At 43.8% G+C, this 18,868-nt stretch overlaps 1 protein-coding gene across 4 annotated transcripts in view; it reads left to right on the top strand.

Annotated features, from left to right (window-relative positions):
• SEPTIN6 (septin 6) overlaps positions 1 to 18,868 on the top strand; it is a 47,991-nt gene that overhangs the window by 9,971 nt on the left and 19,152 nt on the right. For all 4 annotated transcript variants that reach the window (XM_067548164.1, XM_067548163.1, XM_067548162.1 and 1 more), the window contains exons 3-5: positions 15,152 to 15,347; positions 16,790 to 16,976; positions 17,274 to 17,435. In XM_067548164.1, coding sequence (XP_067404265.1) covers positions 15,152 to 15,347; positions 16,790 to 16,976; positions 17,274 to 17,435 — 545 coding nt within the window. The remainder of the gene's footprint in view (positions 1 to 15,151; positions 15,348 to 16,789; positions 16,977 to 17,273; positions 17,436 to 18,868) is intronic.

The following is an 18,868-nucleotide window of genomic DNA, read 5'->3' as shown; positions in this document are numbered from 1 at the left end:
GACCGCACTTTCAGGTCTCTGGTTTCAAGGTACTGTTAATAGACAATGGCAGGGCAGAGGAAGAGGTGATTCTAATGCTTAATAAAAGCAACATTTCCCCCTCAAATCCTAATGACACGTCTTGACTCTGACAGCTGGCACTCCTTCTGTATGAAGTTCTCTCCAGATATGTTTACACTGCAATAAAATGCTTGCGGCTGGCTTGTGTCAGATGACTGGGGCTCGCCAGGCTATAAAATCACAGCGTAGATGCTCGTGCATCTCTAGCCCGAGTTTGAATGTCTACACTGCAGTTTTATAGCCCTGAGTTCTATGAGCCCATGATGGCTGATATTGGCCCGCCGCGGGTGTCTTAATGCAGTATAGACATTCCCTCCATGTCTGTGAAAGATCCATGCATGCAGTGCAGAGTGTGGCACTTATGCTCTGGAGTTCATGAGAAATTCAGACAGGAAGAAGCAGAATGGCGAGAGTTGAGGTCTGCCAAACGGAGCTCGGAGGAAAACTTTCCCTTACAATGGAATTCCTGTGAGAAGATAAACTTCATTAACTAATGGAGGTCGTAGTCTGCCTCAGCTGCTAGGTAATTCCACTGCATGTGTTTGATCCATCTTGTTGACATCATAGATAGAACACTGTTCTCAAAGTTGCAACTCTTAACAGCATTTTCTTTTGCTGTTGTGTTGTTTTAGTCTTCTTTCTTTTGCACTTGTTAAGGTGCAGTATTTCCTCTAAGATATGTGCAACTGCAGGTTCCTCTTTAGATTATATATGTATCTTCCTTGATATGTGGACAGCAGTTGAGTACCGCTGCTTGTTTCTTTCCTGTGTGCAGGACAGAACTTTAATACACCAATCAAATGTTAATCAATATGAATAACAAGGGCTCATCAAGATTAATAATATTGCAGTAAATGTTACAGGTATTAATAACACCACTTGTATAAATCATTACAGAATAGACACTTCTACTATCTTAGCTTCATTTTCTGTAATTAACATATTTTTAATGAACTTTACTAGGAAAAATCATACAAATGGCCTGGCATAGGGCAGAATAAAAACTTTCTTAGGCCTTATCTGAATGGTTCATTTTGTTACATGTTTGTTTTTTCTTAGAAGTGTTTGGGTTAAATTCATGTTAACAAAATCAAACTCTTAAACATTCTGAAAAAATAACTTTCTCCTCTCCATTGGTCATGTTTAACTTACATAACGTCGTCATCAGTTCTTCTCATCCAGAAAGTCTTCCAGGAAAGTAGTAAAGACATCAAATTTTAATGCAAAAACACAAGAAGGGAAAGCACTTACTTTTGTGCCACTTTGGTGCATCTTAAAACATTAAAAAAGGTACAAACTGATTTTCCTCCCCTAGTCCCTCCTTTTTTTTTTTTTTTTTTTTTGCTATCTTCTTTTATACACAGTACTTACAGAGGTATAATTATTTAAACAGGAAACTGTTATTCAACTAGTTTATAACAAATTCCATAGCAAGGAAGTTAAATATAAAAGAATAATATTTTAAACACTTCAAGCACAAGTTACCTTTGTTGGAAAAAGGAGACTACATAGCTATTTTAATAGATCCCCCCAGTGGTTGTAAGCCTGTTAATTCTGCTGGCTCTCTAGCCCCTTAATGTGTTTACATTTTATTAAAGAACAATTTGGAAGTGACTTTTAATGAAGAATTCAGATTAAGGGCAATTTTCAGATGTCTTCTGTTGAAATTGATCTTTGATTTGAGACTAGAGCTAAATATGGGGAGTGAAAAATAACTGAGCAATGTACTAGAAGCTACGAGGTTCACAAACAGAATCCCTGATCATTGTCACTCATTGTAACCATTTCCCTTCTGTAGCTGTAATGCTAAGTGCTGGTTGTCTTCCACTTCAGTGCATTACTTGGATAAATGTTTTGGTGCCTCAGTCTGTTTCCTTTGTGCTGTCTACATTATTTAGTGGAATGGAGAGAGAGTCGAAACATTGGGTGGCTCCTGAGCTGCAGTGAGTTTTTTCAGTATAGGCCAGTGCAGATGATGGTCATATTAGACTGGTGTTCCACTGTACACAAGTGGTTCCTCCGCCTGAGGGAATTTTCAAAATGAAAATGTCTGCTCCTCTTGCATGTGGAGCAATGAGAAATTGACAGCCTCACACTGGTACTTGATCTCATAGCTTGTGACACAGCCACTCTGAGAAGAGAACCAGTTCCAGCAAATAACACAGAATGGTCTCTCATTTCTTCACAACCTGTATTTCTCAGTTTCACAACCCTGCGCTTCTCGTTATTTGCATGCCGTGTAGCTGTAGTCATGTCCGTCTCACTATTTGACAGCTTTATACTAAGAAGTGCAATTTTATTCATGTTCGTAGCCTAAATTGAATCCTGGTGTTGGAGGTTCTAGTCTAGATACCATTAATAGCTGTGCTGTTGGATGCCGGGACTGAAGTTGGTTCATCCTCTAATGCTTTTGGGATGATGCGATGATTACAATTCTCAATGACACTTTCCCCAAAGAGAACACTTTACTTGTCTGAAGCAGATCTGGAAACAAAATTGAGTGGATTCATAGACTCAAAGGTCAGAAGGGACCAATATGATCATCTAGTCTGAGCTCCTGCACAACGCAGGCCACAGAACCTCACCCACCCTCTCCTGTAATAGACCCCTGACCTATGACTGAGTTATTTAAAGTTCTCAAATCATGATTAAAGACTTTAAGGTACAGAGAATCCACCAGCAAGTGAGCTGTGCTCCATGCTACAGAGGAGGGCGAAAAACCCACAGAGCCTTTGCCAATCTGCCCTCTGGGGAAATTCCTTCCTGACCCCAAATATGGCAATCCGTTAAACCCTGAGCATGTGGGCAAAACTCACCAGCCAGACACTCAAAGAATTCTCTGTAATAACTCAGAACCCCCCCATGTAAAGTCCCTTCACAGGCCATTGGCATATCTACCACCAGTAGTCAAAGCTCAGTCAATTGCTCATCATACCATCCCCTCTCTAAATGTATCAAGCTCAGTTTTAAAGCCACCTAGGTTTTTTGCCCCCACTGCTCCCCTTGGAAGGCTATTCCAGAACTTCACTCCTCCGATGGTTAGAAACCTGCATCTAATTTCAAGTCTAAACTTCCTGATGGCCAGTTTATATCCATTAGTTCTTGTGTCCACATTGGTGCTGAACTTAAATAATACCTCTCCCTCCCTGCTATTTATCCCTCTGATGTATTTATAGAGAGTAATCATATCTCCCCTCAACCTCCTTTTGGTTAGGCTAAACAAGCCAAGCTGTTTGAGTCTCCTCTCATAAGGCAGGTTTTCCATTCCGCAGATCATCCTAGTAGCCCTTCTCTGCCCCTGTTCCAGTTTGAGTTCATCTTTCTTAAACCTGAGGGACCAGAACTGCACACAGTATTCCAGATGAGGTCTCACCAGCGCCTGTATAACGGTACTAACACCTTCCTATCTCTACTGGGAATACCTCATCTGATGCATTCAAGGATCACATTAGCTTTTTTCATGGCCACATCACATTGGTGACTCAGTCATCCTGTGATCAACCAATACACCCAGGTCCTTCTCCTTTGTCACTTCCAACTGATGCGACCCCAGTTTATAGCAGAAATTCTTATTAGTCCCTAAATGAAGAACCTTGCACTTTCCACTATTAAATTACATCCTATTTCTATTACTCCACTTTACAAGGTCATCCAGATCTTCCTATATGATATCCCGATCCTTCTGTCTTGGCAATACCTCCCAACTTTGTGTTATCCGCAAACTTTTTTAGCACATTCCCACTTTTTGTGCCAAGGTCAGTAATAAAAAGGTGAAATAAGATTGGTCCCAAGACCGATCCCTGAAGAACTCCACTAATAACCTCCCTCCAGCCTGACAGTTCCCCTTTCAGTATGACCCATTGTAGTCTCCCTTTTAACCATCTTACCCACCTTATCCACCTTCCAATTTTCATATTAATCCCCATCTTTTCCAATGTAACTCATAATTCCCCATGTGGAACCATATCAAACCTTCACTGAGATCTAGGTGAATTAGATCCACTGCATTCTTGGTTTAAAAAATCTGTTATCTTCTCAAGAAAGGAGATCAGGTTGGTCTGGCATGATCTACCTTTTGTAAAGCCATGTTATATTTTATACCAATTACCGTTAACCTCAATGTCCTTAACTACTTTCTCTTTCAACATTCTTTCCAAGGCCTTGCATACTTCTGAGGTCAAACTAACAGGCCTGTAGTTACCTGCATCACTTTTTTTCCCCTCTCTTAAAAATAAGAACTAGGTTAGCAATTCTCTAGTCATATGGTACAGCCCTTGAGTTTACAGATTCATTAAAAATCCTTGCTAATGGGTTTGCAATTTCATGTGCTACTTCCTTTAATATTCTTGAATGGAGATTATCCGGCCCCCCTGATTTAGTCCCATTAAGCTGTTTGAGTTTGGATTCTACCTCAGATGTTTGTAATTTCTACCTCCGTATCCTCATTCCCATTAGCCACCCTGCCACTATCCCCAGGCTCATCATTAGCCTCATTAAAAACAGAGGCGAAGTATTTGTTTTGATATTCAGCCATGTCTAGATTATACTTGACCTCCATCCCATCCTTAGTGCTTAGCGGTCCCACTTTTTTTGTTTTCTTCCTATTTATATGGCTATAGAACCTTTTACTATTGGTTTTAATTCCCTTTGCAAGGCCCAACTCTACCAGGCTTTTGGCCTTTCTCACTTTATCTTTATACGTTCTGCCCTCCGAGAGAGCCTACAAGGAGTGGAAGATGGGAGGGATCAGCAAGGAAAGCTTTCTCTTAATCACTTGTCTGAGCTGCTTACTCATCCAGCTTGGTCTACAACTCTTACCTATGGATTTTTTCCTCTTCCGTGAGATGCAGGTTTCAGATAGTTCCTGCAACTTTGATTTGAAGTAATTCCAAGTCTCCTCCACCTTTAGATCCATGAGTTCTTCAGTCCAGTCCACTTCCCCAACTAATTCCCTTAATTTTTTATAGTTAGCCCTTTTGAAGTCAAAGACCCTAGTCACAGATCTATTTTTGTTTATCCTTCCATTTAGTTTGAACTGAATTAGCTCATGGTTGCTCAAACCAAAGTTGTCCCCTACAACCAGTTCTTCTATGAGGTCCTCACTACTCACCAATACCAAATCTAAAATGGCATCCCTTCTTGTTGGTTCAGTAAGTATTTGGTGAAGGAATCTGTCAGCTATCACATCCAGGAAAATCTGGGTCCTGTTATTATTACTAGCACTTGTTCTCCAGTCTATATCTGGGAAATTAAAGTCTCCCATAATCACACACTTCCCAGTAATATTTACTTCATTAAAAGCCTTAAAGAGGTCTCTATCCATGTCCAAATGAGATCCTGGTAGTCTGTAGCACACCCCAAGCACTATCCCAGGGGAAACGCTAGTCGTTTTCTTCCCCAATGTGATTTTTACCCAGACAGACTCTGTCTTATCAATTCCATCACTTCTAATTTCTTTACACGCTACCTCATCATTGATATACAATGCTACTCCACCACCTTTGCCTTAATATCTGTCTTTCCTAAACAGCACATACTCTTCAATACTTGTATTCCAGTCGTGACTACTATTCCACCATGTTTCTGTTATCCCTGTAATATCTGGCTTTACTTCCTCTACCAGTAGCTCTAGTTCCTCCATTTTGTTACCCAGGCACCTCGTATTGCTATACAAACATCTTAATTTTTGCTGTTTGGCTTCGCTCATGTTCCTTACCTGATTTGGCACAGTCATTCTACTGCCTATATCACCTATTAGACTGGTATCTACGCTACCCTTCCTCCTAATGTCCATTCTGCTCCCCACTGCTGTGTCCTTTCTTACTTCATTTTCCTCCCTCTCAATGCTAAAATCAGGCATGGAGATTACCTGGGCATCTCCCAACCATCTCCCCCCCAGCGCCCTAGTTTATAGCTCTCTTGAGCAGTTGTGCCAGCCTCCATCCCAGAAATGAATTTCCCTCCCTACTCAGGTGAAGTCCATCCCAAGAGAACAGTCCGCTGTCCATGAATGCCTCCCAGTGACCATACATCCCAACACCTTCCTTATGGCACCACTGCCTGAGCCATCTGTTGATCAGCAGAATCTTGTCACATCTTTGTTGTTCTCCTCTAGGGACAGGCAGAATCCCACTGACCATCACCTCAGCCTCCATTTCCTTAAGAGTCTTCCCCAGCCTGGCACAGTCTCCTTGGATACGTTCCAGCGAGAATCTAGCTATATCATCTGTACCCACATGAAGGACAATCTGTGGATTCTTTCCCGCTCCCGTTCGGATCCTCTTCAGCCCCAGGTCCACATCCCGTATCTTAGCACCCGGCAGACAGCACACCTTTCTGTTCTCTGGATCAGCTCTGGTTACAGGCCTGTCTAGTTTTCTCAGCAGGGAGTCCCCAATCACATGGACCTGCCTTTTCCTGTGATGGTGCGAATCTCCAGTCTACCCCTGTTCTTTCTGGCTGTAAGTCATCTCGTCTACTATTCTCCTTTGCAATCCTCTGCAACCATTCCTGTATCCTCCAGGGGCTCTTATTTGGTGGTATCTGCATTGGCTCATCCACTCTTTGTATAGGACTAGCTGCTCTTCTCTTCCTTCTTGTCCTCCCACCTTCAGTAACCACCTGCTGTGCCCCTTCTTCATTTTCCAACTCCGCAAACCTGTTTCTGAGCTCTGTTTCTCCTTCACTAGCCTGTTTTTTCCTCTGCTGGGTTCTCCCACTGCTTCCCACAAGCTTCCACTGGCCACTTTGCTCACCCAGCATTCTCTCCTCAGCGTTCATTGGTCCTGCTTCCAGCTGCAGGTCTGGGTTTTTCCCTTCAGCCTCCTCATTCCTTTGCTCCATCATCTGCTCGAACCCCCTTCTAAACTTAACCAGAGTTTCCACCTGCATCTCCAACCCTCGAATCTTCTCTTCCATCAGCTCTATGAGGCGGCACTTCATACAAACAAAGCTCTTTTGAGGTGCCCCCTCCAGGATCATGTACATCCTGCAGCTTCCACATCCAGTCATCTTCATTGTCTCTTCCACTGCTTGAGTGACTACCACTACCGCCTCTGTATCTGTCACAGCCTTTCCCCCTAGTTCCTGTCAGTGAGAGAAACAAAAAAACCCACCAAAACAACCCCCAACGAGCACCCCAACAATACCAGAACACCACACACTACCTCCCCAAACTCCCCTGTTTTCAGCTCTGATTGCTGGCTCCTGTGCCCCTACCTGATTGAGTGGCTGCCTTTATAGGCCCCCTACTAAGGGAAGCCCCGCCCCTTAAGTAGGGTACCAGCTCCTGCAGACTGAAGGGGCAGAAGGGAACCCCCAAAACAAAACAGACACACAACTCATCCACTGCCCCTAAGGCCCACTCAACCCTCCCTGTGTTCAGCTGTGTTTGATTACCCTGGCTGACATGTCAATCTATGGTGCCAAGAGACTGGAATCACTCTGGATGCGTTCAGTGTTTGATAACAATAGAGTTAATGTTTGTGATCTGTGACTTTGAAGGGGCCATTGTAAAACTGTAATAACTGTAGATCTGTGGTCTTGATCAGAATGGGTTCAAAATAAGTAGAGTGCTTGGAATACAAAAGTGCTCTTGAGAAGGGGAGAGGGAAGTATGTTGTATGGCATTTTCTGGATTTGGAGTCATATTCTGCCTTCATATGCACATATGCAGTTCCTGTTGACTTCAGTAGGGTTGTGTGGTCATAAGTAACTCACAGGAGAATTTGTCTCATTGAATATAAATTAGCTTTCAAGCCAGTAGGAGTGCACTCTTTGTCTCCTTAAGTCTGGAAATCTTCTGATAGTTTGTTTTTCATTATTGTTTCACTTGCCTGGGAATGGCAGCTGGGAATGCCTGGCACTTAATAATAGATTGAAAGACTGTTTAGCTCCCCATGGCTTCAAAGTACCTCTTTTGAAATGATACTTTGTCCCTCCTTTGTCCTCATTCTCCTTAAGGAAGCAAAACCAAAACCCTACACAAATGACAAGGGGTCTCCCTACACCATCTGGCCGGTATACGGCTTGTCCATGTGGGTGATTTCCCAGCATAGCTATACTGATATAATTATTTTGTTGTGATTATATCCGTATAAATTCCCATGGAACTTTGGAAGTGGAGTAAATGTTCTGGAAAAAAATCATTTTTATTCCCGAATAGTGGCCAGCCAGGGAGCTTTATACTTGCATAGCTATAGCAAAATCATTGTACTGGTAGTTATGCTGGGAAACTTCCCCAAGCAGACAAGTCCTAGGGGAACTATTGTTCCCTTCTCCGCAGGGGATGATTTTATCATGTGGAATTGCCTCCGTGAACCCTGATGTAACCTAATCTCTTTAACTGGTAGTGTGTGTGTTTAGAGATTGTAGTCTACTTCCCTAGCATACTGGTGTGTGTGTGTGTGTGTGTGTGTGTGTGTGTGTGTGTGTTGGGGGGAGGGAGAGGGAGGGAAGGAAGGAAGCAAAGAAATGCCTGCTTTTTGCTTTAAAAGGCATTTTCTTATTGGAGGGGGAACTCTCAAACCCAGTAATTGATGGGGCTTTTTTCCTTTCTTATCGCTTGTTGCAGATCACAGCTTGGAAAAGTGCATCCTGGCCTTTAAAACTTCTGTTCTGGTGGGGCAAAAGGAATGCCAGGATGTGCATTATCAGATCTAAAAACCGTCACTAGCCTATCAGTCAGGCAGTACTTTGGTACCGGTCTAGGATTGAATCTAGTAGGTCCCAGGTCTTGGATTGGTTTATTTTTCAGTTTCTAAAAATGCTTTGACTTGAAAGCAAAAATTCATTCACCTTTCGTGTGTTTCTCATGCTTCTTTATGCTATGTGTGAACACAGGTACCCCTGATAATTAGCATACAGGGTCTTCTGCTGAAGCTGAATTTGTGAAACAGTGATTTTACTGAAACCTTATACTAGGAAGTCACAGGCACAGGCCTGTGTGTTGCAGGATCAAAGAGAAGATGGTTTGTTAGGAGAAACTGCTTAATAAAGCAGAAATATCTGAAATAATTTGCAAAGCAAAATATTATCCACAGCATGGTCCAATGACTAGAGCTTGAGACTAGGGATTGGTTCTGTGCCAAATGATGCCACTCACACATTGTGTAACCTTGAGCAAATCATTTCCCCTCTCTGTGCCTCAGTTTACTCATCTGTAAAAAGGAATTATGCACTTAAAGAGCGCTTTGGAATCCTTTTGTGAAGGTTGCTGTGGAAGTGCAGAGTATTGTTTTATACAACAGCGGGTCCGTTAAACTGCTTGGGTTTGTGTGTGTGGTTTTTGTTTTGTTTTTGTTTTGTTTTTTTGCAGAAAATATTACAATTCAGCCATACTGGCTGCTGCTAAGTGATACCTGCAGTATATTCAAAGTTGTGTTGCTTTTGCTTTTCAATAGGTGGGCAGTCTCTCCGAGCTTCCTGATACAGTGAATTATAAAAACGGCAGGTCACCACTACCTCCCTTTTTTCTTTCCCTAAACAAATTCCCAGCCACCCATTTGGGGTAACAAAGACTGCTATGGTATTGCATGATCCTTAGATACAACTTCCGGTACTGAACTCTGGGTGTTTGCAACCTTGACAGCAGGCAGCAACTTCCCCAATAGGGATCCTCTCATTAGGTTGAGCACGTTGGCACTTTCCCACTGTAACGCTCACAGTAATACCACCTCCCTTAATCCCCACTCATCATTTGTTTTCTGGAGAAGATTCTAATGCTATCAGATGGAATGAGTCTAAATTACTTTGCCTCTTGTCCTTTTTACCATACCATCTATTCCAACTGGACTTCTCTATCTATATAAGAAGCAGTTGGCACCATTCACATCGTCTTGCAAGCTAAAATTTCCCTCCGTGCCAGGCAGCAACTCCTGAGGGATCCAGTAATAATTCTTCACTTTATCCCTTGTTCCTTTTAAAGTGGCGTTATTCCCTCGTTTCAGTCAAATGGCAGAGATTATTAAAAACTGAAAGTGATGTGAAATCTCATGTTATTTTTTACACTAATGCTGGCCCCTCGGCTTATCTTTTGTATTTATCTTGGTTTAGACCAAGAAATTCATTTCTTTCTTGTTTCACAGTCAGTTTTACTTTCAGGTTCTTAGTGCTACAGTGTTTGGGTTTCATGGCAGGGAAATATTCATTATTTTAAAAAGTTAAATCTTCATTTTCGCACGCACGCATGTGTTTTTGGTGGCAGCATTTCCATTGGTCTTAGTTTTATTATAAATTTGAGAGAAGTTTTATTTGGCAGGTATCCCTCTTCAATCAAAATACAAAAAATTGTCTTATTTGGCATTTGAAAAAAAAACCTGTGGAAACAGATTTATTCACTTTCAGATTTATAAGATCTTGTTTTTACAAAACCTAAATTTGTTTGGATCTAAATTCACATATATTGTCCCTGTTTAAAGCAACTGAAACGTGATTTTATGATGCACCATTGAGTTTTCCCATTCAGGATCAGGCCCGGTGTTTCTTTTCTCTTGTTCTTTATTACTGAAGACATTGCCATGAAAACACGCCCTTTCTTAAGGGGTCACCTACTTCTCCCACTTGAAGTCGCACTGACATTGCAGTCATCTAACTGCTGTGTTGCAACCAGATTATATTGATTTTCTGTGAGCGGTAATTAGCAGGTGCAGGCTCTTTAGAAGCAAAGATCTTGTTTTTGTGCAAAAGCCCTTTCTGCTAAAGAGTAGGGGAAGGGAGATGGCAAAAAAGAGATGACTTAACATCAGAATGATTTCTAAATAGTTTTCTAGGGGCACTGTCAGCTGTTTAAAGTTTACAGAATTTTAGGCATGACCACTGCTGCAGTCTCCTGGGATGGTACACGAATGGGTAAATGCATAGTAGGAAAGTGTATGTTTTTCCTTATTTTTCATACACTCTGTTAACCAGGCACAGGATCTGTCTAGTTCTTCTACTCTCCTGTCCCTGAATTGTCTGGTCGAGCATGTTCCGAGTGAAATCAGTGGCAAAATTCCCTTTCATTGTACTTCCTGACCCCTAGACTTCTCATGGAGCCTGGCATCCATATGAATGTCATGCTGCTACTTATCCCTCCAGTATACGCTATACTGGAATTGGCAGGAATTCCTGGAAATATTGCAGCCCTCTCAAAATCTGTTTAGAATTTCTTTTTTTAAACTACCATCTTCTTCGAATCCTTGAGAAAGGTCTCATGGGGTCATAACAGGCGTCTATTTGTGCTTCCTGCTGTCTGTTCGCTCTCAGTGGATGTTTTGAAATCCTGATCTAAATTGTGGGAATAGCTGCAGTGCTCAGTTCAGCTTTACATACTTGCTCTCGGTTTGGCTCATATATTGGGGATGGGCAGGCAGGGGCCCAGAGAGAAAACATTCTATGGCAGCCTTAGTCAAGATCTCCTATCTGTTTATACGCCATGTGATCAGCCCTTAGACTTTCTTTTGGGCGCTCCCACTCTGTCCTCGGGCTGATTTGATTGTCCACCAAGCAACTGGGGGGTGGGGGGGAGGCAGCTGCAGTACATTCAGTTGTAGTGCCTTGGTTGTACAGTGGGTTCTCTGAGGCACCATTTCAGATTTGGGGGAGTGGGGGGAGGCACGGCAACTTTAACTGTGATTCCAGGAGCTGGTTAGGCACCTGAAAATTCTAGGGTTTTTTGCAAAGAATAACTTAGAAATTAGCTGCCAGGAGCACTGTATCTAATTCCTACAGAGAGAAAGAAAGAAAATGAAATATTAGACCCACTCACCTCTAATGCTAACGTGTTCTGACATCTTGTGTCCAGTCACTTAAGGGACACTGGTTAGGGTTAAAATTTTAAGGTGTATTCTTACTTTGGTACAAACTCTTGAATGCAGCAATTGAAACAATGGATTACTTTCTATCATTTAGGCTACTTACTTTTTACAGTTCACCAAGCTTGGACTAGATCATTTAACTTTTGGAAGCATCCTACCAGGGCAAGGCCCTGTGAGTTTATACTGCACCTGCCTGGAGGCCTGTTACCATACTACCAATAATAGACTAGAAATTGACTTTAAACAGGAATGAAACTGACGCTTTCAAGTCACTTTCAGAGTATTGCCAACAGGAAATAATCAAAATCATGAGTCAGACTCACCAAAAGATAAGACTGTCTTAAAAATCATGAGATTATATATAAAATAATAGATTTGGGGTTCTTTTTATTTGTCTTCTGCTTTTTGAACCTTTAGGGTGTACTGGGGTCACATTTTGAAGCTTTCTCCACAGCCAAGAGAAATAGAAACTTACTTTTCCTTTAAGAATGAAGGCTGACATCATGACATATCCACTTGACTCCAGGAGCTGGGGCTTTAAGGAAAATAATCATCATCATGAGACTCATGACCAAACCATGAGAGCTGGCAACACTGCTATTTTCCAGAAAGCTCTTAAACACAGCACTGCAGTGACTGAATTGCGGTGCTCATAAGAGAATATTTAAAACCAAACACCTAGAAAATTCCACATTTTAAAGTTGAGAAAAAAAATTGAGTCTTCTGAGGTATATCAAGGCCACTACAGGTAAGAAAAGAAAATAAACAGTTACAGAAGCTCTGGGCAGCAGTTCCTCTTGGAAAAAAGTTGGAGGGTCACGTCCTCCAGCCCTTAATGAGATAAAGCTTCTATTGCCGTCAGGGTCTCCATTCTCAGATATCTCACATCTCCCTCTTTTTGGAGTGTAACCTTGGCTGGGGGGGGGGGCGGCGCGGCTTGGCTGTATTTCATCTGAGCCCTTGTGTCCTCTCTTCAACACACAGACCCACCTCCCACAGAGGGATTCCTGCCTACAGGCTCATCTAAACTTCCAGATCCTTAATCTAATCATCCGCCCTTTCTTATCTTAATCACCCTGCCTCTGTGTGTAAACAAAATACTGACTCCCTGCTCCAGGGGGGGTACAAGCCGGGAGCAGCCCCTCTCTTCTGGAACTCACATTCCACACTCAGGTTGCCTGGGGCTAGGACGTGTGCTGCAATCAGACTTTCTGTACAAAACACAGGGGGGAGGAGGGTGACTCCTGCCCTCGCCGCTCCCCCAAATGGCGCTCCTGCATTTGCTTTAGGGCAAATGTTCTTTGATCTGCAGTTCAGCAAACTGCGTCAATGCATTAACGTAGCACAACGGATAGTACTAATAAAAATGCGGGTGGCTATAACAGGGATGTTGCGTTTTCGCCTGTTTTTTCCTTTTGATTTTTGCACTAATTCTTGTCTAAGGTTAGAGTGTGAACAGCAATCAAATCCATAAGCCATGGGTAATCCTGACACTTACCTTTGCATTTACTGGTAGGTAGGCAGGTGTATGAAGGAAGCTGCTGTTACCTCTTTCTCTCCAGTAATATTTATACCCACACTCTTTTAATTTTAAAGTTGTAGTGAATTCTGGTGCTCATGGAAATATGCTAGCGCTATAACCCTGGAGAGCAAAGGCCACTCGGTCCCCAGAACAGGTCCGTGTGTTCATAGCAGTGCAGGATTTTCCTGTGTTACCTTGGTAGTATACTTCAACTGTGTTCTGGCGGTGTTGCTTTCAGGGCTGAGAAGATAATTGCAGGCCCTTAATAGGGGGTGACTTACAGAGGTTCTTTAACAAGGAAAAAGCAGACAAATAACATTAAATGCAAGTCTGGACAACAGGGCCTCAGCACGCTTACCTTCCAAATCCATCGTGGCTTTTTAAAATTGAATTTGTGGTCATTAGGAAGCAGTCCAAACACTTCTCCTTCTCTTGAAGTTAGTTTCCTGGTTGGAGTGAGTGTGTGTGTGCCTGCCTGCCTCCCTTCCGTCTTCCCTCATGGCAGATGCACCAGCAGCAGAGCCTGAGCCTGGCAGGCTGGGCAGTGAGCATTTGCCATGGTGGGTGGGGTCAGTTCGATGCCAGCTGTGCAGGCTCAATGACTTTTCAGCTTCCTTGCCCTAAAATCTAGTCACCAGTCCGCAGGAAGAAACACAGGTTTTAGCACCAGCTCACCAGCATCTCGCTAACTTTGAAAGCTAACTGCATTTAAAAATGTAGTCAGAGTTGGAAATAGTGCGTAGTTTTTCTTTCTCTTCTGATTTTCGGTTTAGCTTCCAATCTACCGTTGGCAAGATGCAACGTCTAAGAAATGTGGGGGTATGGAGCAGGGAGGGAAACCACTCTGGCCAGAAAGCAGTGAGTATCTAAAAACCAGCGGGAGTGGGGTAAGCAGTTTTACCACCAGGAGAGGCTGCAGTGGAAGTGTAGGCTACCCTTGGAAATGAATGCACTGAATTCTCTTGCTAGAACGTGTGGTGGATAGGTTGGCTGAACTGCAGAGTGTAACCCAAAACTTAGGTATTGGGAGTTGTCTATGCTATCCAGGTAAGGACGTGCACTCAGGTCATGGGAGACTGGATCCAAGTAGCTCCTCCAAGAAGCGTGGAAGCAAGTTTCAAAGTATTATTTTTGTAACTTGTACGGCCTCTAGTGTGTTAGGAACCAAATGCAGCAGGCAAGGTCCCTGGCCGAGCTAGCTCCCTGATCCTGCCACTGGATCTGGGTGGGTGCATGACTCTGAGTATGTAGATCACATGTGGACTTTAATTCTACAAGTGGTGGGTTTCCCTACTTCAATTGTAGATTCTGCAGAGACCTCCATGGGGAAGTGAGCAGAGCAGCTAGCTGCATGCCGGAGAGGAGTCTGCTGACTGGAGAGCATTCTTCCTCTGTTTCGGAAGCGAAGTTTCTAACGAACACTCTGTCCGATAACGGCAGCCCTCTCTGTGCTCCAGAAGAGCTCAGTTCAAGGCGCAGCGCTGTGACGTGTGCCAGATCTGAATGCTGCTTCCCCTTTGCCTTTTCACCTCTTTCATCTCCAGGTTTTAAGGATCTAAATGACGCTGTGCAGGCCGGTGGCCAGTGAATACAGGTTTCCCAGGGTATGAGACTTTCTGTTCACTGGACAGTGCACTTGGAACATGGGTTCCAAGTTCACTTGGGGCATTGTTTCCATCGATTGAAATTTCACCCTGTTAACTTTTCTGACATCGATGGACTGAAATATCACCATTGGTAAGATGTTCTGCCACTTGTTCTCTTTTCTTTAAAGGGGAAACTGGCCTTGGAAAGTCCACGCTGATGGACACGCTTTTCAATACTAAATTTGAAGGCGAGCCAGCGTCTCATTCGCAGCCCGGAGTCCAGTTGAAATCCAGTACCTATGACCTTCAGGAGAGCAACGTTAATCTGAAACTGACCATTGTAGGCACCGTGGGCTTTGGGGACCAGATCAACAAAGAAGACAGGTGAGAAAAAGGGGTCGAGGTTTGTTTGTAAGGGGGTGTTTTAGTCTCTGACTGAACCGGACAGGGGTTCCCCATCTGCTCCCTAGTGTGGCTCGTCCCAGGTTGGTCCAGGTGGCTTTGAAAAGGAGGTGACCTCTCACGTCTTTAAGAACCACATTTTAAAACCCCTCTCTACCACATTTTAAGACCTGCGATGGGGAGGGCAGGCAGTTGGCCTTCTCAGAAGCCTGCACAATGTCTGTGCTGCACAGAGCCTTAGCCAGGAGATGGGGCTCGTTTACTGCAAGCTGTCTACCCTCCTTGGCACCTCCTGTCCATTCGATGCCTGAGCTCCACCCCTCTAAAGAGCAGAGAGAGCTGGGGCATTTCCTTCCTTGCTCTCTTGTGCTCCAGCAATGCACACCACCAATTACAGTCCAGTGGCTGCTTGTCCTTGCTGCTTGCTGGCAGTGGTTTTTCAAATAAGGGTATGCGACGTGTCCTCAATGAAAGACTTGGTCTGGTCCTTGGCAGCTGGCTTCTAAACAGAGTGGTACCAGTGTACATCCACTCTTGGGATTTAAGAGCATTCGAGCAGTTTGCTGATCACAGAAATACCCTCCTCCTAGAGTATAGCTTTGTGCAGAGGCTCTCTGGATGGTTTTTTTTGTTGTTGTTTTGTGTTTTAAATACACCTTTCCCCCAGCTTGGTAGTTAAGTGAGAGTCACGTTCTCTGTGGAGCGTGTCTGACACTCGCTATTTCAAATCACTTTACAGGGAAACTAAATGAGAACATTTTGCAGAAAATGCACTTGTTGCTCCAGGAGGACTGAATGAGTGGTGTTGAAAGCCACCCCAAGAGAATAGAAATGCAGTTAAACTCCTGGACACATGATAGTAATGATGCCAAGAGCGTCTCGGGATTCCAGAAAGGATTAGACATTTATATGAATGAGAATAATATCCAGAGTTATGTAGGTAAGGATATAAACCCTTGTGCTTCAAAGCACAAGTCAACAGATCACTAACTGCCCTTCCATGGGGTTTCATGCACTTTTCTCTGAAGCAGCTGGTAGGGGTCTCTGCCAGACAGGGTGCTGGACTAAGAGGACCATTTGGTTGGCCTGGTATGGGAGTTCCAGTGTTTTAGCACAGTGCAAGCTGCTTACAAACGGGCAGGTTTCACAGGAGACTAGGTGCTGCACTGTGTGTTAGGAAAGTTGTCCACTGGTTACTAATAATGGGAGTGTGATAAATGGACAGCGCTCTGTATTGCGAGATGCACAGTTCTTTTCTCCTCTCCATACAGCTATAAGCTGCTTACAAACGGGCAGGTTTCACAGGAGACCAGGTGCTGCACTGTGTTAGTAACCAGTGGACAGCTTTCCTAATAGTGGGAGTGTGATAAATGGACAGCGCTCTGTATTGCGAGATGCACAGTTCTTTTCTCCTCTCCATACAGCTATAAGCCCATCGTTGAGTTCATTGATGCCCAGTTTGAAGCCTTCTTGCAAGAGGAACTGAAGATAAAGAGAATCTTGCACAGCTTCCACGACTCCCGTATCCATGCCTGCTTGTACTTCATTGCGCCCACAGGCCATTCCCTGAAATCCCTAGACTTGGTGACGATGAAGAAGCTCGACAGTAAGGTAGGGGGGGCCGATCGCCATAAGCATCTAATTCCTGTCATCTGGTTACTCTTCTTAAACTGTGTGAAACCTCACTGATCGGTCACAAGGCTCCTCCCCACTTCTCTCATCCTTCTTTCTAGTGCAGGTGAGCAGGGTCCACCATAATATCCTGCAGCATTGTTGAGAAGGCTGCAGAGCACACACTTGAATGCTTCCTGTGTACCTGTGTTTTGTCGCGACCCAGGGAAATTGCTCATTTCATTATTGTAACTGAGTGAAGACCCAATCCCCTTTTTATTACTGCATTCCTTTCAGGTCAATATCATCCCTATCATTGCCAAATCCGATGCCATTTCCAAGAGCGAGCTGACAAAATTCAAAATTAAAATCACGAGTGAACTGGTCAGCAATGGGGTGCAGATCTACCAGTTCCCGACCGATGACGAATCGGTGGCGGAGATCAACGGGACGATGAATGTAAGTAAGAGGGCAGCTGTGATTTGCTCAACACAAGGTTGATTTTGATCTTCATTTTTTGATTTATTTCACTTTAAAGAGCAATAAGAGGATTTTGCTGCAATTTTATATTTATAGTTCAATTCAATCCAAAGTGTGTTAAACAACCAACTCCGCTGAGAGTCTCTCGTGCTGTTATAATCCCTCTAGTTCTCCCAGTTGTCCCAAGAGTTGCAAGGTAGACACAACTTGAATTTCTAATATTAAAAAACAAAAAGAATCCTCTCTTCCCTCGACATATCCTTTAAGTCCAACTTCATACCTTCCTAAAGAAGCAAAAAAAAAAGGAACAACCTTCCACTGCCTCCCACCTTTCCAGGTCACCTTTAATGTCTTACAATAGTTTAAAAGGTGCTGATTCTGCCTGTTGTCATTTTAAGAGATGAGCTGTTCTAGAGGTGGGGAAAGGGAGTTTCTTTTGTTTTTAAAGTGACCGTTTGGACCAAATTAATTTGTGGGGGAAATTCCATTGACTCAGTGTAACTCATCGGGGTCAATTAAGTGCCTCTTCCTCTCCACACCCCTCAAAAAAGGACTCGGTAGTCTGGTTGATCCAAATTCAGAGTGTGATGGGCTGAAAGACTCTTATAAATTCTGGCAAGGAGGATGTTAAACTCTATCCCTCGCCTGTGGCCCTCTGACTCTAGTCATCTGTCCCTGCACTCTGCTAACAAGGGTGGCTGAATGGGTAGATGCTCCCCAGAGATGCGATCAGGGGCATTGTTGGCGTCAGGCAGCTGATTCACCGAGGGCGGCTTTGCAGGATGAAGCAGGGTGTGCAAAGAGTGTGTTGCTGGTTGTTGGATCAGAGGGGTCCATCCTCAGTCTTTTCAAAAGAGCTCCTCCCTTCACTTACGTAAACTCATCCCAGGCCAGCCGAGTCCCATGCTTTATTTACCACCTCTCTGACTGGCCTGTCCCACCTTTTAGCCCCTTCGCTGCTGCCTTGACGTGCATGTGCTGCAGCCGCTGACGAACAAATGGAAGATCGGGGCAGATGGGTGAGCCTGGCCAGGCTACGTGAGTGCAGCTCTGGGATATGCCTTATTCAGAGCAGGGTTGTCTGTGTTAGACGCAGTGATGCATTCATACCTGTCTGCTGTTCTCCCCCGGCTCTTACGAGCAAGTGGTTGGGTACTTCTGCATTCTTGTTTCACACGGAGTCATATATTGCTTTGGCTCGTCCTTCTCACATAGCCACGTGTTTGCACAGCAGTAACTCCCCTTGCTGGCTCGGCTCGCTCTGTGCTATGGTTTGGTGCTTTCACAACCAGAAGCTCACCTGGCTGGGTGGTCTAAATATCCTGCAGTGGAGGCACTTTGATGAATGTGGCATGTTTTTGGCCATAACACACAGGCAGACATACTGTTGCTGGGACTAACAGTCACAATGG

This window comes from Emydura macquarii, unplaced genomic scaffold (assembly GCF_026122565.2).
Source record: "Emydura macquarii macquarii isolate MOO-44397 ecotype Brisbane River unplaced genomic scaffold, CSIRO-AGI_Emac_v2 contig_1253, whole genome shotgun sequence".
NCBI classification, from domain to species: domain Eukaryota; kingdom Metazoa; phylum Chordata; order Testudines; family Chelidae; genus Emydura; species Emydura macquarii.
The sequence above is the reverse complement of the archived record's forward strand: the minus strand, read 5'-3'. Positions and strand labels throughout refer to the sequence as shown.